General features: G+C 43.5%; 1 protein-coding gene across 3 annotated transcripts in view; it reads left to right on the forward strand.

The window, feature by feature from the left end:
- The window catches only part of CACHD1 (cache domain containing 1), a 102,794-nt gene that overhangs the window by 54,139 nt on the left and 26,067 nt on the right, over positions 1 to 22,588 (forward strand). For all 3 annotated transcript variants that reach the window (XM_048062248.2, XM_048062250.2, XM_048062249.2), the window contains 6 exons: positions 3,570 to 3,676; positions 13,196 to 13,322; positions 15,504 to 15,648; positions 17,220 to 17,436; positions 20,567 to 20,716; positions 21,729 to 21,962. In XM_048062248.2, the coding sequence (XP_047918205.1) occupies positions 3,570 to 3,676; positions 13,196 to 13,322; positions 15,504 to 15,648; positions 17,220 to 17,436; positions 20,567 to 20,716; positions 21,729 to 21,962 (980 nt within the window). The remainder of the gene's footprint in view (positions 1 to 3,569; positions 3,677 to 13,195; positions 13,323 to 15,503; positions 15,649 to 17,219; positions 17,437 to 20,566; positions 20,717 to 21,728; positions 21,963 to 22,588) is intronic.

The raw sequence follows: 22,588 nt of genomic DNA on the forward strand, positions 1-22,588 counted from the left end.
TGCAAAAACCCCAAAGGCAGCTTTAGGGTGGGCTGCACCTGAGGCCAGGCGTGGAGCAGATGTCCCACACGGCTCAGGCTGGAGGAGCCCGGCGCTAGGGCGGCAGCTCTGAGGGCTGGTGTTAATTCGTGGCGTTTAATAGAATTCTTCTGTATTTCATTTATATCCCTTTGACATTAACTTTATCCTCCTGTTATATGTGTGCTGTGGCAAGAGAAAGGAGGGCTGGCCTAGGCTGCAGTAACTTTTCCCTTTCCTTCCCCAGCTCTGCTGCGGATTATTTAGAATCTCTTCCTTCGCTTTCCTGGTGGCAGCACAGGACTCCCCGAGAAGAGCTGAGGGCCTTGCCTGTGTTGATCTTTTGCACAACATTATAAATCCAGATAAATGCAACTTCTCCGTCTGGTAACTTCAAGCTGGTAGTTTGAGCGGTGTAAGAACTGTACGGCAGGGTGCACATGTTGTTTTCAGTGAGCGTGAGAGGTGATTTTTGCCATAAAATAAAATCAGGAGCAGAGGAAGACTCCAGGTGATTCTGAGTTAAACCCCAGCATTTATTGCTGGTGTTCTGAGACACGAACGATGTTAGTTGCTAATGAGGTAGGCTGTTGCCATTGCTAATAGATTTTGATGGGAGCACTGGGGCAATTAGCTAACATCCTGAAAAGTCATTATCCTTCCCTGAGAGTTTGTTCCGTAGTATTCCTTGGAAATATTTCTTTAGCACTGAGATGTGTAATTTGCAGTCTCTAGCTCTTCCCCAGCTGGTTTTGCCCAAAGATAAACGTGTTCTTTGGGCAGCCCATCCTTCATCAACTCGTCTTAATCCTGAGATTCCCTATCCAACAAAAAATCAACGCAACTTTTCCTTGCTTGGTAGGAGCTGAAAAAAACATTGGTGCCTCAGTAACTCTGTGTCCATTGACAGTCTCGTTCATCTTTTTAAGACTAATACAATTACTTTAAAATGTACGTAGTGTTTATGAGTATTGATTAAATCAGTTTTAAAGCATGCTAGTTTAAGGAGATACTTTTTTTTCAATGAGATTTCTACATAGCAGTGAAGATCCTAAAAATTAAAGAGTTGTCATCAATAATGCTTATTTTTGCATATTCCGAAGTTAAGTTAGAGGGCTTCTGCAAACAGAGCCACGGCTCTCGTGAGCTGTAGCCATGTAAAACAAAACATTTTGTGACTCTGCAGAAGTCATAATATTTAATTTGATGTTAAGACCGAAGAAGTCAGTGTCTGACGTTCTGTTATGCATTTGCATAAGAGTAATTATTTGTGGTTCAGGAAGTTATTCAGGAGCTGAGTACCAAGTTCTCAGGAAATGACTTCTCTGCTTGAGGGGCAAATTTCTAAGTATGGGGAAAGCTGTGCCGCACTCTCCACTCAGAAGTTAAGCCTCAGCTTTAAGCAAATAATTCTTCCCAACCTGAAGTCTGGCTGTGCTGGTGTGAGCAATGCCCAAAATGCCAACTCGTGACCTCTGCGTGCGGCAGCCGTGCTGCTTGCAGTGAGCTCTAGCCCCCATTTCAATAACATCAGTTTGGTTCTGTGATGATAACGTTTCTGAAAGTGGATCCGGTCATGTACAGAAGTGGTGGCCTTAAGCCTACTAACATTTTTTTCTTTTCCTTAGTCTCTGTAGATCTCTTCCAAGTCATGAAAGGTTCTGCCGCATCCTGCATGCGAGGGTCCCATAGCCAGGAGATGGGGCAGATCCTGCGTCTGGCGGACTTGAGGCAGCCTCAGCTTTGTTCCTTTAGGAAGAAATTACTTTGAATTGGGCTGAACAAAAAGATAGTGGATTAGGAGAGATTTAGTTTGCTTTAAAAGGCTCACTTCCTGTGGTCATAACTTGATATTTCCTTGCGGTAACCAGTTCCATCTGTCTGTGGGCTCAGTTTTTGTTTCTGTTGATGGTTGTTTTAGCGGGATGATTTAGAAGCATGTTGTGTCATTATCTGTTGTGCCTAGGAGGCCCAGCCATTACAGCACGCACCCTGCAAGTTCAGAACAAGAAAATCCATCTCTTCCCGTTCTTGCTGGGCGGCACCTTGCTTGTTGAACTAGTTGCATCTTCCTGGATTTCAATTTCTTAATGACAATTTTCAACCAGAAGAGCGCTGCTTATTGTCCTCAGCAGCGTTACCCCCAGCATTTTGGGCTTCCACCGTGTTATAGCACGTGTGTATTTGTGTGTGTACATATGTTTATATATGTGCGTATACACGTGCATGAAAAAGTAACCTCGGGTTAAACATCTCTGTGCAGTTGACAGTAAGCAACTAAATGAAGTGTGTATACGACATGTACGTGCTTTGATCTAAAGGGATGGCACTGGGTGAGGGTTGTGTACGTGTATGTAAGCTATTGATGTGCCACTGGTGTTAATCAAGTTAGTATCTTCTGACACAGCCGTATGTCCTCTAATTTGCTATTTCAGCCTTGACAATATTCAACAACCTCCTGTTCTGCCCGGTTTCTCTCCAAGACGGTGTTCTTATCAGCCAGCACTCCAGCAAGACAAGCCAGGCTCCTCTTCCAAAACATGATTTTCTGCAGGCCTCACTTGCAGCTTGTTGTGATTTCTCAGAAATAAATTGATGGTAGGAAAAATCTCTGATAGGAGGTAAATAGTTTTGGAGGTCCGCGAACAATGAGACTGTAAGTCAAATGCCGTCAAGAGTTCAAGGTCACAGGGATATTAATGAGCAAAACTGGCCTTATATAAATGATACAAAACTGCCTTTAAGTCCTTGAAAGCTTCAGAAATGTTTATAGTTACTTAAAAACCTTTTAAACCCTTTTAATTTTAATTTTATTAAGGCCTTGGTTTAATTAGGTTTTGTTGTCATTAAAATTACGCACTGAACTACTTTTTGCATTGACTCGATGATCTTGATGGTCTTTTCCAACCTAGATGATTCTGGGACTAGAATTAGGGATGTATTGGAATTATTTTGCCTAATGAAATGTAACAAAGCTTCAGACTCAAATTCCTTGTGCTCCTCAGAATGTAAATCCTCAAATATTGCTACAGAAAATGGGTTTGTCTTGATCTGCTTCTAGATTTTTTTCCTAAGGACGTAAAGAGGAAATCCTCTTCATAGGAGGTATTTGGTTTATGTGTTTTTTTAAAAGCAACAGAGGAAATATCAGTGCTGATGAAAGGATCTTAGTAGCAAGAAAAAATCTGGTGCGACGTCAGGAGAAGACACCTGCCGAGGGCCTGGGTGCTCTGCCTGTTCCCAACCTGGAGCCTCTACAAATCTAGATGAAAGGGCTCAGTCTCCCCTGATCCTGTCTTTCAGGGAGTACTGAGAGGAAAAATGCAACGTATCATATTAGGGAGCAGATGCAATCCAGCTGCGATGAGTTTATCCCCCCTGCTCTTGGGTTTCACAATTTGTCATGGACTCTAGAAACATGTGTAATGTTGGAGTTTCCAAACAAATAATTCTTTTTCATTGAACCTTCAGAAAGATTTATTTCCACTGTAAATGCTGTGTGTGTTTAATAGGTAATGTCTGCTCTGCTAATCCTGCTGTTGTCGTTCCAGATTTGATGGCAATTTTAACACCAACGTGTCTAGAACGATTAGCTGCGACAGACTGTCCACCACTGTCAACAGCAGAGCCTTCAATCCCGGGCGTGATTTAAATTCTGGTAAGTAGTATAGCTTGGGTATTTTCCTTCTCTTGTAGGTTTTTTCCACTAGACTGTAACATTTCCTTGGCATGGAGAATTAGCACGGATTGCCATAGCAACAAGCTATTTCTCCTTGAAACTGTCACAATGCTCTTAATTTGAGATTTCATGATGGAAAGATGATACCTAAAGTATGCCCTTAGTCTTAAGGACTTTATAAAAATGTCATGAAGATTTTATTCCAGCCTACCGTGGATAATTTTGTTGTGGTTTATGCACTTCGTTCTTTTTTCTTCCAAGGCATTTTCCTTCCTAGGCCTGTCTGCTTTGGCATCAGTAGTGCCGGCTCTTGATGGGGCCAAGCAGAGAAGTTTCTCTGATCTTCTTAGCTGAGTTCAGCTAATGTGAGGCTGTGTTTGCAGTGACGTGCAAAAACTACAAAATAGAAGGACATTCTAAAATATTTCCTTTCTTTGTCTTCTCAGGGCATTTCTATCTTGACTGTCAACCTGTTGTGTTAACACACTTGAGGAGCTGGAAATATGCTTCAAACCATTAAATGCATGTGACTTTTCCCTGAGCAATCAAGCTTTTGGTTCTGCAGTGTGGCACAGTTTGCTTTTTTCTTTCGATTTTCATTTTTTTACACGGTCAACTGAAATTAATACGTGGTTTTCAGGTTCTTCTTTCATGGCTCAGGTTTTGCCCAGCTGTTTTATCTTGCTTTTCAGCTTTTTATGCTTAGTGCTGCAAATTAGAGAGCACTATAGATTTTGCTTGAGGATTTCACTTAGCATAAATTTCTTTTTTTTTTTAACAAGTGATGCAGATTCCAGAGCATCTTTTGTACCAGACCCAGAATTCTATCCTTACCACACACAGAACATTTGCAAAAAAAAGGATAGAATCGGATTAAAAAAATATATAGATATATATGCGTAGCCTCTCTTACCATATCTCTTCTTGTAGCTTTGCATTGTTTCTGGTTAGTTACTGTCTTAACAAAATTGTTAACAAAATTACTGTCTTAACAAAAAAAAAAAGCCCCCTGAAGCCCCCATGGGTTCCTTTTCATCCCATCCACTGTATGCTTGAATACAGGTGCTGGCCAGACAAGCTAATTTCCTGATATGTCTCATCACTGTAATTTGTGCGGTGTTTCCCATCCTGAAGATATGCAGTCTTTGTTCACTTACTGTGTTCTATTGGACTTCGTTTTACTTGCAGGCTCTCTTTATAAAAAAAAAATAAATTAAAAAATAATAAAAAATAGTAATTATTAGTATAGTAATGTTTAGAATCACATTCAATTGTTCATTAAGCAGAATAATTTTTGAAAGCAGATTTTCAGGCAATGCAGTAAAGGCAAATTACTGAATCAATCACTTACTGCTCCTTTGAAACAGAAAAGCCATTCTTTTATAGTGCAGAACATCCATGTAAAAGAATGCATTAAAAAATATCCCTTCTCCTGGAGTGGTGGGAAACAACCTAAGTCGGAGTTTCCCTTGAGCATTCACGTTTGTTTTGAATTTTTACAAAAACAAAGTGAGCGCAAGTTCTCGCTGTCCTGACTTGCCGCTGAGACTCGAGTGCCTCCTCTGCCCTTGCCTCTGTCTCGAAAGCTTCCCGAAATGGCCTTGGCAGCACGGGGCAGCACACAACAAGGGCATTGGAGCGATGGTGAGAGCAGGGAAACGCTGCAGGACTTGGTGACAGTGAACAACTCTCCTCTGGCTTTCCTCTTAGCAGCTCTCAAGCACGGCCTTTGGTGGGATCTTTTCTGCTAGTGAGGAGATGCCCCTGAGAGAGGAATGGAACGGGAAGACGGGGCTGGTGCTGAAAATGGGGCAGAAACAGGTTTCTTTGAGAACCACCAGCTGATGCTGAGGGAAACCCAGGGAAACACCGAGTTAAGTTCTCTGTAGGAGAGCTGCAAGCAGTAAGCACCCCTAGTCCCTCGCCTCCTTTTCTGGAGGTGTTTGGAGGTCCGGTAGGGGAGGTTTCCTACCTTCCTTCCCCGTTCCTCAGGTGGGAACACCTAACGTGCCTCAGCTCTGCTGCCCCGGCTGGGAAACACGGGGCTGGCCTGGCTCTGGGCCGGCGCGGGGCTGCCATCGCACGCTGCCCAAGCAGCACGTCGCCTGTCCCTGCCAAACTGTTTGGGTTTGGGAATAAACGGGGTGTGGGGAGGCCCAGGGGCAGGGTGATGGTGTCTGTTGAGCGGGTGGAGGGAGCTCTTGCTTGTGTAGTCACAGGCCACAACCTACCGTGCCAAAAAAGCAGTCCTGCCCCCAAAATTTACTGTCTTGTAACAACAGATGCCCTTAGACAGGCTGGGGATGTAAACAGACCAGGGTTCTGGTTGGAGAGACAGCTGTGCAGGTTACTGCAGGGTTAGAAATGTATTTTAAAAGTACTTCCTTTGTGTCATCTCTCTCTTGAAACTCGATTTTCCGTCCTGGCTAGTGACCCGGCTCTGTAGGCCACTTGCCTTAGAAGGTGCACCTAAGACAGAGCACTTGGTCTGCGCAGGAGCTGCTTCTGGATGAATAAGTGCATGCAAAGTTGTTATTCTAAACTAACGGTCTCTTCGAAAGAGGATAAAGGTCAAACAAGAGAAGGTTTCCCTAATCTCTTATTTTCCTTACTCCTTTCGTAGGGGTCCCCACACAGAGCTAGTGAGGACTATCTGTTGCACTTCGAATCCAGACTCCTCCTCAGTCTGAATTATTTTCCTGCTCTAAAAAGCTGTTTTGATCATGTTTTTCCAGGCAGGATGGGCAGCCCTGGCTTCCCCAAAATCCTGCCATCCTGCCTTTTCCCCTGGATACGGCGTGCTGGGGATGGACCCCGAGCTTGTCAGCCTTCTAGAGAAAAGCTTTGCAAGCCTTCTGCTGCCCCAGCTCCCAGAGCAGGAGCTCCTGTACCCTGCTCTGGTTTGCTCAGGGTTTCCCAAACGAGGCTGGCAGGTCCGGCAGCCAGGTTGTCCTCCTGACCGGGTCGGTCAGTTCATTCTTCATGTAAAAAAAATCCCCGTGGGTGTCCCTCTTTGCCTGCCTGAATTTTGCAGTTGAAATAATCCGGCCTATAAAAAGCTCTCAGCAAAACGTAAATTCAGCTCCGCCGCGCTGGGCCTCGATGTCAGTTCTTTAAATGTTACTCTTGGCTGGCTCCAGGCAGAGCGTCGGAGCGCGGGGCTGGCGTGGCGGAGCTGGAGGTGTCGGGACGGGACGGGACGGGATGGAATCTGCACCGCAGGCTCCGGGCGAGCCGCAGGACCCGAGCCTCGGAGAGCCCGTGGTGCGGCCAGCCGGCCTGGTTTGTAGTCAGAGCAGTTTGTTAAACGGGGGGAAGCGTAGCTCGTGAAATTTGCAAAAATAAACATTTTTTGTAATTTTTGATTGGACTTTTATAACGTAGAAAATAAACATGATCTTGGAGAAGGGAGGAAGAAGAAAAAAATAGAAAAAAATCTCCCAGCCCTTAAATTCCACTTCTGCTAATTTTTTGTGAGATAAGATGATTTGGTGGTGGTGGTCGTCATTTATTTTTTTTCTCCTTGAAAAGTTTTTGTTTTATCTTGGCTTGAGTTTTCCATTTGGATTACCTTTAGCCATGACTACAAAATAGATGAGGAGAGAGTCTTTATTCTTCACGGGGAACCACAGGCTTCAGTCAGTCAGATTAAGAGATCTGCCCTCACTTTGTGAGTAGCCCTTTATTTATTAGATGACAAAACTCTGCCCAGAGCCTGTGCGTTATGTTATCAGATTGCTTGCTCTTTATCTTCTTGAATAAACAAGGAACCAGTAAATCTTTCTTTTTCTCAGCCTCCAAAACGTCCAAATGTCTGTTTCAAATCAGGCAGCTTTAGCAGAGTGCTTTTCCCCAGGAACATGCAGGGATGGGACCACGTTTCCCAACAGATTTTGTCTGTGCCTTATTCAAGGTCCTGATCATGTAAGACGTGGAGTGCCTTGGTCATGCTCCGTACGTTGCTGTACTTTGAGCTGGTAGCTCGGGTGAGGTAAAGGAGTTGGGAGCCGTTTGGAGGGGGTGGTAGCTCACGGCTCAAATCCTTTTAAAGCTCGGAAGCTGGGATCGCTCCTTCACGTGATGTTTGTTACTTCTTTGCCCTTCAGAGTCCAAACAGCTCCCAAGGAGCGAGCTGGACTCAGTCCTGGCTCGTGCCATCAGCAGAATTCTAATTGGGTTCAAGCTGCAGGCTTTTATTTCTGGAGAAAATGCATGAGGCAGAATGCAGCTTGACTCAGAAAGTCCCGGCTAAGTCTTGTGGGTCTGGGGAGTCAGAGGATGGCTTTACTTGTAAACTAAACACGTTCACTGTCTGCTGCTGTTCCAGAGCGTCACTGAAGTATCTCCGTAACGATGACTTTTAACAGAGGTTCCTCCTGGAGAAGAGCTGCAGCGTGTGTGTGTTTCACTGAAAACTCAACTTCTTTTTTGTGCCTGGCGAGCACTGTGAGGTCTGCAGCTCAGTAAATGTAATGCTGAAGAAGAGGACTGTAAGAAACTCTTATAATGAGCAATTATGTTCAGCAGTTCCTTTTTTTTTCTTTTTTACTGACTGTGCTTTTCTTTGAAGATTAATTAGTTAATGATTTGACTACGCTTTGAAGATGTAAAGTGGTATCTAGAAGTGCTAAGTGTTATCATATCGCATTCCCTTTGAAGTTTTATAAACTCTATCACACAGGGCTTTCTCTCTAAAAGTCCTTTTTGCTTTGTTAGATATTTATAATTAGAGAGAATGATCATTTCAAATGCTCTCATGCTAATTCTTCCCAACTTCTGTCTGCGGCAGCGTTTGGGGTCAGGTGGTGCCGCGTCACGCGTGGCGAGGACGGGGACGGAGGCTCCGGGGCTGCCTGCTGGTGGCAGCCTGTGGGCAGGTCCCAGCTGGACATTTGTGTCCCCGTCCGTGCCCCCAAGTGAGGGACACCTCTGGGATTTCTGGGTTAAGCTTAGACCTCCGGGTTCCTCCCAGTAAGTGGGATATCAAGGCTGGGTCTTTGTGGAGCGGGGAAGTTCATTTTAGAACTGCAAAATCATTGGATGTAAAGCAAAGTAGTTTTTGTGTTACAGTAGGGAGATAGGTGGCTTGCTGTACGTGCAAAAATAACTTGAACCTGACCAGAAAATGAAAAATTATATTGGTGTTTGAGTTAAAATGGTAACCACAGGTCTTAGCAAGCCTACAGAAGCCTAGAAAATGAGTAGCGGTGAAATGCCCTGCGCACGTTTCTGCTGCTGCTGCCTGCTCGGACAAACGTCGATGTTAGCCCTAGGCTGGGCAGGCAGCTCACGAGGTATTTTTTGGGGGTCTTTTGATTGTATAACCTGTCCAAAGCCTGGCTTTGCTGCAGGGATGAGGCGATAATTAAGTACAGGCAAGCAGCTGAGGGAGTGAAAAGTTTAGGGGAGGGGAGGTTTGTCAAAAACAAAACAAAAAAAAAAAAAAGAGAGGCAGAACATTTGCTGTGTGTCCTGGCAAAGACCAAGAAATGATGAAGTATCTGCAGGGCATTGTTGTGACTTCAGTAGATGGAAAATAAGAGTGCACCTACAGAGGAAAAAAAAAAAAAAGAGTATTTTTCAGCTTTTGCTTATCTGATGGGAGTTTGTCTCCTGTGGTCATGGGAAAAAGAAATAAGCAAGGAGTCATGATAAAATTGGTAGTGTCTAGGGAAGGCAATATTGACCTGATGTACTTGTCAAAGGAAGCATGAGCAGAGGAGGAAAAGCAGGCGGGGAGCACTGAGGCTGCGAGGAATTTGTTAGGGGTTCAAAACCAATTGTTTTATTGGGAAAATGAGCATCTAAGCCCAGGTGCTGTCATGGGAAAGTAAATACAAAGCATGGCCTTGTGGGAATGAGGAGTTTACCTTCAATATAGCAATGATTAAAAAAAATCCTTGTAATTATAAACTCCTTTATTTTAATGCACTTGGTGAAATTAAAATGGGCACGTTGTTTTAGCCAGGCTTTGAGTGCTCAAGTACCTGATTTGAAAATACAGTCTTCAGACTCTGTAAGACATGAGAAGAATTTAAATGCCAGAAATTCAGCCTCTTTATGATGGCAATTATATTATAAATATATAATGCTGCTAATGAGCTAAGTTCAGCACTGCTGACTTCTGAGGGCAGGTTCAGCTCCCCTAAGCCTGGGGTTTTGGCAGCTCAGCGTGCAGCTGGCGAGGACGACCCAGTGAAGAGCCCTCGGAAGGTGCCACCTCGGTCTCGGTTAGTAAAAGCAGTCTGAGCAATTAGCTTAATGAGACACCTAGATTTCCCAGTGGTTACAGGAGGGCAAAGGAAGTCTGGGTCAAAGTCTTTCAGAAAATAAAACATTGTCAGGTGATGCTGAGAGGCAGTGTTGTTTAAAATCGATTACATTTTGATGTATTTATGAACTGCGTCTATATATTTCCAAGGTTTTGGTGCTTTTGGGGAGGTGGTGCTGTGTTGTTGGTTTTTCCCCCTTAAGTGTTTCTTTGCAGCTTAATAAAAGGCTACCAGATGCTTCCCTGGATCCCCACGGCTGTGGCCAAGCATCGTGCTCCCATGCGTGGAGGACGAGGCTGAAACACCTTAGATGAGCTTGAAACACATACCGGCTTTCCAGACAGGATTTTGGAGAGGAAAAGAGGATGGGTGCACTCAGGAGGGGACTGGGGAGAGGAATTGCTGGTAGGCCTAGCTATAAAAGCTAGAAATTCGGTGTGGTTTTAGGTTTACTTCATTTGTAATGGAAAGTGATTTTTTTCTTAAAATTTCTGATTTGGCAGTATTAAAATTTCACACAGCTTTGTGTCCCTGCCACACAGAAACTACTTGTCCGTGACAAAAACCTGCTTTTTTACAAAACAGCAATGGCACCGATAAACTGGCATCGTCTCAAGTGTGACACCAGCACAAGGACTTGAGAGAAATTTAGTAGAGAGCAAGAGTGAAACAAAAAAACATTTGCAAATGAGTTTGACTTTTGTTTGCAAGATCACGGATGCTTTCTTTGAAAGTGTGAAAATGAAGTGGAAAAATGATTCGTGCTCCCTAGAGCATCACCAGGTTGATGTTACCTGCGCGCAGGGGCAGAGAAACGAGCTTTTGACATCCTTGTGGGGATTTGGAGCCTTGTTCTTCTGTTTCTTCCTGGGTCCTCTTCCTCATCTCATAAGACAGCAGCTTCTTCGGAGTGAAGATCGTGCAAAGCTGCCGCTTTGGGCAGAGGCCAGCGTGATGCAGCCACGGGCTCACAGGCACAGTGGAAATGCAAACAACTGCAGCACAGGGTGATGGGGGGGGGAGAGATAGTGGTTTTTATGGGGTAATTGCACTGAGCTGAATGCTGGGAGAACGTCGGGGCCACAGCCAGCCTGGGAAACTCGAGAAGGTGCTAAACTGCTGAGGATGGGAACTTACACTGGGGCTGCCTGCGTAGTTTGTTGTAGAACATCTGGTTAGGGTTTGAAATGTGCCCTGCGGTGGTTTCCAACCCAAATATTGGGGTATTTGATAATGAATGAGATCCAGGAGAATGAAGCTGTCTGGCCTATTTTCAGTGGCAGCCCAAAGGGGAGTGCCAGAAGTGAACTGCTCAAGGAAAGGTGAAGAGCGGCGCAGCAGGGCTCCCTCCGCCAGTCCTGCCAAGTCCCTCAATCAAAAAACATGACGGGAGCAATGACAAGAAACGTGTTTTGTTTTTTTCTTTTTAGCACATTTAGAGCTATAAGGTGCATTTAATTGTTAGATGAAAATTACAGAATTCAAACCTTTGAGTTTTGTTTTCAGCTTGCAGCAGCAGAGATGACTTCCCCTAGGTAGAATACAGTCCTGCTTGCGCTGTGTCGGTGAGCGGTGTGGGCCTCCCGTGCTAGTGACTTTCCCTTCCCTCTCTCCTGGGAGCATTTTGCTCTCACTCTAAGGGACTCAGCAAGCCCACGGCTGCCTAATGTCACCCGTGTGGCAAAGCTGGCGATGGCTTTGGTGAGCGCTGTCCCTGTCCCCTCGCCAGGCCTGTGGGGAGCAGCGGAGGTGGCAGCGGGGACATCCCTGTGTCACCGCAGGGCAGAGCCCAGTGCCACCTCTGCAGCCAGCAACTCAAAGCTGGTTCTCCTGACCTGGGCTCTCGGTGCTCATGATTTCTGCGATATCCTTACAAGCCGTTCGTTCAGTGTGATTTAAATATCTTCAAGTTGTTAGCGTGAACGGTCTCAGCCCCGGGGAAGCTGCTTTACTTGGTCGTTGGTTTTGGCGGTGCTTTGTGTTTTTACTGATGCAGGCGGTTTTGTTAATGCTGCTGAGCTAGAGCTTTCGAGTGACTTTGTGGGTGTTAAGTAGCGCTTTCTTAAAGATTATTTGAAAGGGAAGGTAAGCGCATTTTAAGAAGAATGAATGTGGTCTATAAACTACAAGAGGGTTTGAGATCTGTGCTCCCCAGTTACGTTCTGAACTCGGTTCGTGCTTGACCACACCACCTGGAAACGTGCCACGTACCTTCTTTATTCATAGCTTTTATCCATACACTGAGTAATTAATAATCACCTGGCACAGAGGACTTTGAGAGATTTGGAGGAAAGTCACTGTGTAGCTGCTAAGAATGAATGTTACCTTCATTCTTTCTCTGCTTCGATTTTGAAAATGGGAACCTGGTGGTGATGCTCGTGGTGAGTTTGGTGGAACCAGCATGGAGCCACCAGCTGCCAGGCAGCACTTGGACAGGATGGCTGCTGCATAACCCCCAGGGGAGATGCTGTGATTTTCCTGAAAAGTGGTTATTTCTCCTAACAAGCAACATGAGAGCCTGCAGCCCTGTCAATTATGGCATGGGGATAATGAGAAACTTGAAGAAATTCTTCAGCCCTGAGAGTGGCAGTTGTACCTGTCTACCCTTCACAAATGAGAGCATGATGAACAAAGAAAGATTCTCCCTGTTCTTTAACCCTTTCAGCTATTTGTTTGGTGAGGTTTTCATTGATCCACATTTGTTTGTAAAACTATTTTTGCCAAATGTTCATGTAGACATTTTTAAACAGGTGATGTTAGTAGCTTGGGTTACGGGGCTGTAAGCTGCAAACCTATTTTGTATTTTGGAGTTATTTCAGTGTAAAGAACATACTACTTTTAAACATTTCTTTTCCTTTATGAAAATTCCATATGGACATTGTGTTTATGTGTAAATGTATGTTTGCATATATGTTATATATAGTTGCCTTAATCTCTTCCTTCTTTGCTTCTGCCTTGGCTTCTTTCGTCGCAGTTATGCTTCAGAGGTTCAGAAACACTCATCCCATTAAATAAAATCTATCAAGTCTTATGTTAGGTTTCTAAAAGACTTCAACTGTTTGCAAATCAGACATGAAGCTCTAGCAGTCCTCAAACCGAGCTGCTTGGGACCCTGGTTATTCTTCTCCAAGTACATATGAGAGAGGCCTTTCATTAAACATGGCTCCAAGTTTGACCTCCCTTCATAACTCTTCTTCATTTGTCATTTTTCCTGTCCAACTTCCAGTTCTTGCTGATAATCTGAAGTCAAACCCGGGAATTAAATGGCAGTATTTCAGCTCAGAAGAAGGCATTTTCACCGTTTTCCCAGCCCACAAGTTCCGGTGCAAAGGCAGCTACGAACACCGCAGCAGGTACGACTCGACTCCTTACCGTTTGGGGAGCAAAGCACAAAAATTGCATTCCCCGAGTACTGATTTCTTTCCAGTGTTTTGCTTTTCCAAGACAACAACATTCCTGAGTAACTTCTGCTGGGGTCCCTTGGTTTCCTTAGGTTTGTTTTTAAAGTGCTAGATTTCACTTAAGAAAAAGAAACTGTAGAGTACAATACAGTTGCCAACAGGTTCCTCGCCTCTCTCAAATCAAACAAGCTGTACAGAGCAGTAACCTGTAAATTGAAGGTCAGCCCACAGGCAAAATTTGGTTTGTGTTTGACTCATACTTGACCCCTATTAGCAAAGCAGTAAGCACGTACTCTGCTGCTGAGGCAGGTGCATCGCTTTGGGGAAGGGGGCTGGAGATAACAGATGGGAAAGGCCACAGGAGCGCTTCTGGAACCTCCCCCCGAGGTTCAAGTGGCACGTCGTGGGTAGCAGGGAAGCAGCAATAGTGGACGCTTTCTGTTTCTACTGAGAAAATTGTAGGAAAAAAGGATCAAATGGTGACATGATTTTCTTATTCAGGGTAATAACTTGCCTGTTCTATCTGTAGGCATGCAGCAGAGCACTTGCAGTGTGGTATTTTACCCCTGGCGTTTGCTGTCAACGCTATGGGGATTGATCAAGACTGAAGGGTGGATTCTTCTGAGAAAGTGCAGCAGCTTTAGTCACTATTAGGTCACAAGTTAGCTAATTGTACCAGCTAATCAATCTGCGCGGGGGAAGCATTAGCCCATCCAAGTACATTTCCACAGAGTTGAATGCACAGAAGCTGAGCAGCACTTTGGTTTCTCGACAGTGTTGAGCAATCAGATGTTTACTGCTGCTATCTTCTATGTATCATCAAAGCTTGAAGCGTCTGGGCTTGATTAAGTTTCCTGTAGTCTTGGAAAGGTGCGGTCTGAAGACGTGAGAGCTGGGAGTACCCGAGTCTCCATCAGAACTTTGACACTAAAACCATTGGCGATTTCATACGTATCACCTAATCTTGGTCTTAGCTTCTCCATGGATAAATTAGAGATATTATTTTTCTGCTAATATTTACCTTACAGGATAGTTTGGACAGATTAATTAGTTAATACTAAGTGCTTTGAAGATCAAATGCACTATTTAAGTTCTAGGTATTAATACCACTGTAGAGCTGCAGGCTGTTCTACAATTAAGAACAGATTTGTGCCACTTGTATACTGCAGTGTCTTGTCTAAAACCTTCTGCATTTCTTTATCTGTTGATACGATTGCTGTGGTTGTCTTTAATATAACAGAATTTAGGTTCCAGAGCTCACACTTGACTCTTAAGTAGTTTTTGGGTCTGGACTAAAGAGGAAAAAGGGGCCTATCTTTTTTTTTCCCCTTCCTTCTTGCTGAAGATCCTCCTAATTTCTTCCAGGTTGAAACCTTGGCGAGAGAGCTCGTGAAATCTTTCTCACATACCTCACAATATTGCACTATACCTGAGCAGCGCTTCACTGAAAATATGTTTTTTGATGTTAGCACAAACAGACGCGTGGCAGCACTGAGCCCTGACCCAGGTTTGACACAGGTGGGCCATGCGGCTCAGAGCTGCGCATACCCGAGGGGATGTGGAGCACAACCCGTGTGAAATCCTCCAGGGCTCCAAGAGAAAAACTTTTCTTGGCCAGAAGCCTTCTCTTATTAAAATAAACCAAGCTCCCTATGCTAATACAACTCTGCACAGCTGCACAGGTTTTTACTTGTCATGTAACCAGCAAATACCCACCATTGCACTTACCTTTCCATGTGAGTAATGTTCCCGGCACCCAACAGTTATCATTAAACAATTCGTGCTTATCGTGCTCAGTCCAAAGCCTGCTGTGAACAGTAGTCCCAAACACTGCCACTGCTTCAGCAAAATTTTTTATTTCTAGCTGGAAGCAGCTGCTGTGCTAGAGGGAGAAGGATCTGACACCTGACTTGGGTTAAAGTCAGAGGGAGTGAAAGCAAGGGCCTTTTCTTTAGGTCTGGATTCCCAGCTGGTCTTTCCTGGTAGAAGTTCTATAAAATCAGAAATTCCTTTTGTAAGTTACTGTTTCTACGTGGGGCTGTTTTTGTTTTTAGTTCTTGACTATTTTCACTTGTAAACATCTTAGTGGAAATGATGACTCACGGCAGTGCTTTGCGTTCCGTTCTCCTGCAGGCCCGTCTACGTTTCTACTGTCCGACCTCAGTCCAAGCATATCGTCGTCATTGTGGACCACGGGGCTTCGGTCACTGAGACACAGCTTCAGATCGCCAAAGATGCTGCTCAGGTTATTCTGAGCTCTATAGATGAACACGATAAGGTGAGCTTTCTGTAAGTGATGACCATGGTTCTGCTGGTTTCAGCCATGCTTGATGTTTTCAGCCCAAGCAGTGTTTTTAACTTGTGGTCCATGGATTCATGGAGATCTGTGGTCTGCTTCTCATGGGTGATGAAGAATCAAACTCACTTTTGGAAGCCCGTGTTACTGTGGAGGAAGCATTTGGGGATCCAGAGGCTGAAAAAAATGAAATCCACTGATTGAAGGCAAAATCTTGTTTCTGAGTAATCCTTAAAGGCTATCGATCTTGGCAGAGACTTTAGGTGATGGTCAGCAGTGAGATTCAGTAGGCAATTGGAACCATGCTCGGAGCTTGACGACTGAAGTGTTGCTTTGAGTGACTCATTTTGCCTCTGAAGCTGTCCTCTTGCCTGGGAAAATGGAAATGATTTATTCTGCTGTTATACTGGAGCGATCTGAAATGTAATTAGTGTTTGGAAGATTCCCAGACAGCCGTGATACCAGCAAGAAAAGGATAAAGCAGAGGGCCAAGAAATCTGTATTGTATTTCTTGTTCTACCATATACATTCAACTTGACATTGAGAAAGTCACTTAACCCATCTTTTTTTTTGAAGTAGGAATTACAACACGGGCACAAAAGGTGCTTCTACAAGTCCACAAGCAGTCCCCAGTTTTGTCTCCACTTTCAGTAATTCTCTGTTAGTGGGACCTTGCTTGTTCTTGCTGCTTGTTTTCCTAGTTGGAAGGGAGTTTTAGTCAAATTACACTGAAGAATTACTGGTTACAATCTTTGCCTTAAGTAAATAGTATAGAAAAAACACCTCTAACTTCTTTGCTTTTAGAGAGTTTTAATGCAGTATAATAATGCTTACAGTTAACCAGAATTAATAGTACTTAAATTTAAGTGTCAAACATATTTGTCTGAATACAGACCTGTAATGAAGAAAATGCATTTGAGAGAGAGATTACTTGGTCAGTAGCTCAGTGGTTACGGAACCTGTTAAACGAGTAAATAATTGCTGCTTTATTCTGTGACTTTCTTGCATCAGTCATAATTTAGAATAAAGTATGCCACTCATTTAATTAGATTGGTATGTTGTATGTATATTAATGCAAGTGTTACCACTACATGCCTTAACTTATTTACAGGATAAAAATGGGTGGTAGATTTGGGTCGCTTTGATTAAAACATTTTAAAAAAATCATAACACTTCTGTGAAAATTCTGTAGAGGGTTTTCTTTTTTTCATTTTCTGTGCACCCTCCACATTTCTATAGACACCCAAGGATTTCCTGGAAATGCTCTCCACTGATTTTGTTTTCAGATATCTCCAGTCTGCTTAGGTTTGTGCCCTGAACAGAGCAGAGCTGACTTCATCTGAGAAACAAAGACCGAAGTCTCTTTTTCTTGAAATCACCATAAGTCTAATCCTTTTCAAATTTGATGGATTTATGCCTCAAGCATTTATTTCTTAACAATCGAATTTAAATCCACCAAATCTCTTCAGTTGGCTTATCATTGTGTTTTCTATATTGGTATGTAAGGAATTATAAATGGTAAGGTAATCCAATATAGTTTCTTCTCTTTTAAGATCTCTGTGTTAACCGTGGCAGACACAGTAAGAACCTGCTCGCTGGATCAGTGCTATAAGACGTTTCTGTCTCCTGCCACTAGTGAGACAAAAAGGAAGATGTCCACCTTCGTTAGCAGTATAAAGTCATCTGACAGCCCTACACAGCATGCAGTAGGATTTCAAAAGGCTTTCCAGTTGATACGAAATACAAACAATGGCACGAAAATCCAAGGAAGTAAGTCTCTTGTTGTGTAATCCTGATTATTTCTGAGGCTTGCAGTTATATTTTTTTGAGATTCTCACTTTGACAGAGGCCAAAGGAATGTAGTGTCTGGAATATCCACCCCCCACCCAAATATACTCATGGCTTTTATTAAATAGCATTTACTTGATCTGAAATCTTCACAAATGGCTGTTGAATGTCGCCATTCCTTTTAAAGTTATTCGACTTGCTGACTTTCCTCTCATTTAAGCTATAATATGAAATTGCAGGAGTGCATTGCTGATAACAGAATTATGTCCCGGAGGTATGCAGGGGTCCTTTCAATGGAAATTGCTGTTGCTGCAGGTTCACTGGCATATTGCTAAAATGTATGCATGCGGGTAATTCCCTTACTGGAATCCTAGGATGTGGTCCTTACTTCTCAGGGAAAAGGGTGTTTTCAGAATACCAGTTATGGATGATATTTTATGGAATCTGAGGTTGGCCTGGCCAAATTTTTTCTTCATCTAATATCCTCCTGAAGTTTGGTGTATGCATAATGGGCTTTCTCCTTCCCATTCCCCAAACTGTTTTATTTTGTGTGTTTTTTTGTAATGGGGACGTGGTGAAAGATGTGGAAAAGGTGGATGTGAAATCGAGTGGCACGCTTGCTTACCAGGAAGCCAAGGAAAGGCAGCTCTTAAGGCTGTGCTCGAGTGCTCGCGGGAGTCAAGTAGCACTGTCAGGGCCGTGGCAGGGTGGAGGGGGCAGCCTCATCTCTGTCATTTTAGCCAATTTGTTTATGTAACGCAGATCCCATAGCCTGGGCCTGGGCCTGCTCAGACGATTGCAAATTTTTCATTGTCCTGGAGGGCAGCAGCTCAGATTGCTGTACAGAACGGAAGAAGGTTAAAAAGAAAACCCCAGGGATGAAAGTGCTTTTGAAAGACTAAGGAAATGTGCTCCTATTTCGGGTCACTTTCCCTCAGTTTGTAAAATGGTGCTTTTGCTATTAAAGGTTCATTCAACTTCTGAGCTTTAGGCCATAGATAAAATGAAGCATTTATCTGTCTGTACATTGCTTAGCTGAAAGACAGGGTTGTCAAGGGCAGGTTTTTACCATCCTCTGGCAAAATGATGAAAGGGGTGCAACTTTCTAGAGAGAAAAAAAAATCTATGGCTGCTGAAGCTGGCTGGGATAAGACGTATTAGTCATGGGTAGTTATTCCAAGAACATTGTCTGTGAATCTTACAACATCCTCCTACGTACCTTTCTGCTTGGCATTGTTTGTGTATTAGGATGAGAAGGTTTTGGCGTCCTCTTCACTAATGTGGAAGAACACATTTTTACTAGGTTTCATTTAGAGCAATTATTTGGGAGCAGAAGTATGTAAAATTAAAACACAAGGTAAATACTATGGATTTTGGTTTTCTCTAAGTAAAAGATCTTTGAAGATCTAATATGAATGTAGCAAGCTTCAGAATTCGTAGGGTGAGACACAATAGATTTGAGAAGAGGATGTTTATAAACCATGATTCGTTTTCTTATAAATAATCTTTTTATCTTCGAAAACATAAAATAAAGCTAGAAAAAGCATTATTCATTTGAATGTTAATTTTCTAACATCCTGTTCCTGAAGAACAATGTGTGGGTGCGTCAGGGAAGCTATTGAGATACAACCTTGCTATTGAATTCGCATTGGAAAAATTAGAAGGGAACTACTGGTATGTGATGGAGGAATTGTGCTGCTGAACACGTCAGAATTTCCTGCCTTGTGCCAGTTCCTACTGAGTCCTGCTCAGCAGACCTTCATCCCAAAGTGTAAGAAAATGCTGTCCCTGAGAGCCAACACTCCTTGAAAACTCTAGGCAAATAGGTAGTCTGTCTATATGTGTGTGTGTATACACACAGATAGATATGTTAAATCAAACATATATGTTAAAAAAGTGTTAAAAGCACCGTGCCCAGGCTGCGATATAAAATATCTGTGCTGTAGTCTGGGAAACAGATGAATGGTTTTCCTTAAATACAGCTAAAGCTGTATTAATATCTGGCTTTGCTTTTATTTCTGGCTTTAGCTTCTTAAAAAATACAGCAGAAATTCCCCGCAAATAAACAGCTCCTCATAGTCGTTTGTGTCATAACCCAGTTCTGGCTGAAGGTCTTCTCAAGTCAGGAGGACAAAATATACAGGTCAATATTCATAACTACTTAAAAAATAAGAGATAACAGATGGGACAACAAAGTTGGCGTGCAACCAACAAGCCTCATGTGCTTCAGATTATGTGGTGTTGCATGATCACTACAAGTGTCTTAATTATATGCATAAAACACTTCTAACACTGAGATGATGAAATCAGATTGCGTGTAAGCAAAGACCGGGATTTGCATGTTCAAAGGCTTCGAGGCAGGCCGTTCGCATAGAACATAATCGGCTTGAAAAACATGTTCAGCTTCATGCAAAGTGAGCCGGAGATGAAGGGCTGCGCGTTGCGTTGCGCTTCTCAGGCATTACGCTCTGACCTACACCGCAGGAAAGGTAAGGTGCCCTTCGTCCCCTGGCATCCTCAGCTCCCGCGCTGCCTGTCGGTGGCTGAAGAGCAGCAGCGCCGTGCCAGTGCAGGGTGGGGGCCCCGCAGCAGCGGTGCTGGACCCCTGCATGGGGCGGGCAGCAGCCACAGCCAGGACAGCACCACGCACTTCTCTTGTAGGAAAAGCTCAGATGCTGTCCTGCAAGGCACACAGCTCTGCAGAAGTGCACGAGAAGAGCAGGGCTCAGCAGGTGAAACTTGCGGGCTTTTTGCTTTTGTTAAGTCCTGTCCACGGAGTCACAAAAACCTCTGCAGCACGCTTTGTGCTCCTGCCTGGTTGCAGCCAGGCCAGACTGTGTCGGTGGGGTCTGCTCTGCAAACCCCATCAGTGTTCCTTCTGGGTAGCTGGGAGGCACCAAACCAACCAGGGGTTTGCTAAATGGTGTGAATGGACATTTAATAACGAAAGATGTAATTCATAAGGCTCCAGCATGTTTATACACTGTAGATTCCTGTGGATCTTACAAATGAAGCTGTTGGCAGTATATATTTGCAAACAGATGTAAGAACTCTTACCACAATACTTTACTGAGTTAAAACTCTAATGCACCTTCTGCTATATCCGTTTTAGATACTGATATGGTCATAATTTATCTCTCGGCTGGGATCACATCGAAAGATTCCTCAGAAGATGATAAAAAGGCTACTCTACGCGTCATCAACGAAGAAAATAGTTTTCTCAACAACTCAGTAATGATTCTCACTTACGCGCTTATGAATGGTGAGAAATGTTCTCCTTCCAGTGGATGGAAATTCCCTTTCATAGCACAGCCAGTTTATTAAGCTCATCCGAGTGTAATTCCACGCCCTGTTGGGAGCAGTTTGTTAATGGATTTTGGTCCGTGTAATCCCCAGGCCATATCCAGATGTTGCCTCTTTAATGTATAAAACCCTGTGCCACTATATGCTTGTATATCAAAGTGCAGCTGCTCAGGATACAAAAGATTTTTGCCTAGAATGTCTAGTGGTAATCAGACTGAATTAAATTTGATAACTATTGCAACTGTAAACCTTCCTGGCGTTGCCAGTGTTTCTTGCTCCCACAAAATGAGCGTACATGTGACTTACATTGGAGCTGTTAGCCAGTGAGCATGAATGTAACATCAAACAACCTGAAGTGCTTTGATAACTTAGGACCTAACTTGAGAGTGAAGATAAATATGAAGATCACCCGCTCAGTTTGGCTTCCTCCGTTTTCCAGCAAAGCTCTTCACTAAGTAGGCTACATGTTGCATTACTGAAAATGGCACACAGACTCTAGCCAAGGAAACTAATGCTTAAGCTAATATATCATTTTGCTGTACGTTTAAATACTCATTTGAGTCCTAATATGTACAAAAGTCTTTGATTTGCTTGCAGGAATTGAGCCTGGGACTTATGTAAAACGTGAGGCTTTAATGTTTAAGCTAAAGAACAAAGCCTGTTATCTCCAGGGGCGTATAATATGCTCCGGGTTCTTTACGTGGACTAGTCACCAGTGGAGAACAAAGAGCCGTCCTGTGGATTTATAGGTCACATAAGTCTTTGTTAAAAGAAATCTTTGTTTAAAGTGGTGGTATGAACAGCGTGTTGAATTTTTGTGTGCTGTATGTCAGAGTATGTGAGAAGTAACCTTGTTACATTTTGTACTCGCTAATTACTTGCTTGTATTTATGGCGCTTTAGAGTAGGATGCACAATTCTTGATGGACAGTAAGCTTCTTTTATCTCCTTCCTTATATTTCTTGGTTTCAGAGGGAGTGACAGGTTTGAAAGAACTGGCCTTCCTGCGAGACTTGGCAGAGCAGAACTCGGTGAAGTACGGGGTGCCAGATCGAACAGCCCTGCCGGTGATCAAGGGCAGCATGATGGTCCTAAACCAGCTGAGTAACCTGGAAACTACAGTTGGTCGATTCTATACCAACCTCCCGAACCGAATGATAGATGAGGCAGTCTTCAGTCTGCCTTTCTCGGATGAAATGGGAGATGGTAAGTGCTTACATTGAAACTGGGTATAAAAATCTAAGAGATTAGGTTCCCTTTTGCTTACGTATTCCCAAATATGCTGTAGTCTTGTAAGGTGATGCTTCTGGGCATGTTTCCAAGGCAGATGTAAAATTAGCCTTTCATGCCCATAGGCTTGTTATCTGCAGAAAATCTAGTTATGAAAAAAGGGGTAATGGGACATGGAGGTAGATAGATTTAGGTTGGATTCTCAGGGGTGAATTTGTTCTCATGTATGTGAATATATATATATATATATATAGCATCCCTGAATTTAATCCGTGGAGAGAAATTCTTTCTAATTGAGCAAAGCAATCGTGTCACGTTGAAGTGACGCCCACAACCATGCTGCACCATTGCAGGGTTCATTATTTCAATACTTGCATATGGCTTGAGATCTTACAGTAGACTCAGAGGATTGCATAGTTTCCCACAGTGGAAGAGAGAAAACTTATCATCACCTGAGCCTCCCTTTCCTCCTCTGCTCTGGAGCCATGCACATGACTTTTGAGCCATCGTTGCTGCTGCAATTTCCTTTTTTCTGTCCTGTCTGTGAAGATGGAGATGCCAGGCACTGGCAGTCAGACCCCTGGCAAGAGAGGGAAGGCAAC

The sequence above is a fragment of the Anser cygnoides genome, chromosome 8, assembly GCF_040182565.1.
Source record: "Anser cygnoides isolate HZ-2024a breed goose chromosome 8, Taihu_goose_T2T_genome, whole genome shotgun sequence".
NCBI lineage: Eukaryota > Metazoa > Chordata > Aves > Anseriformes > Anatidae > Anser > Anser cygnoides.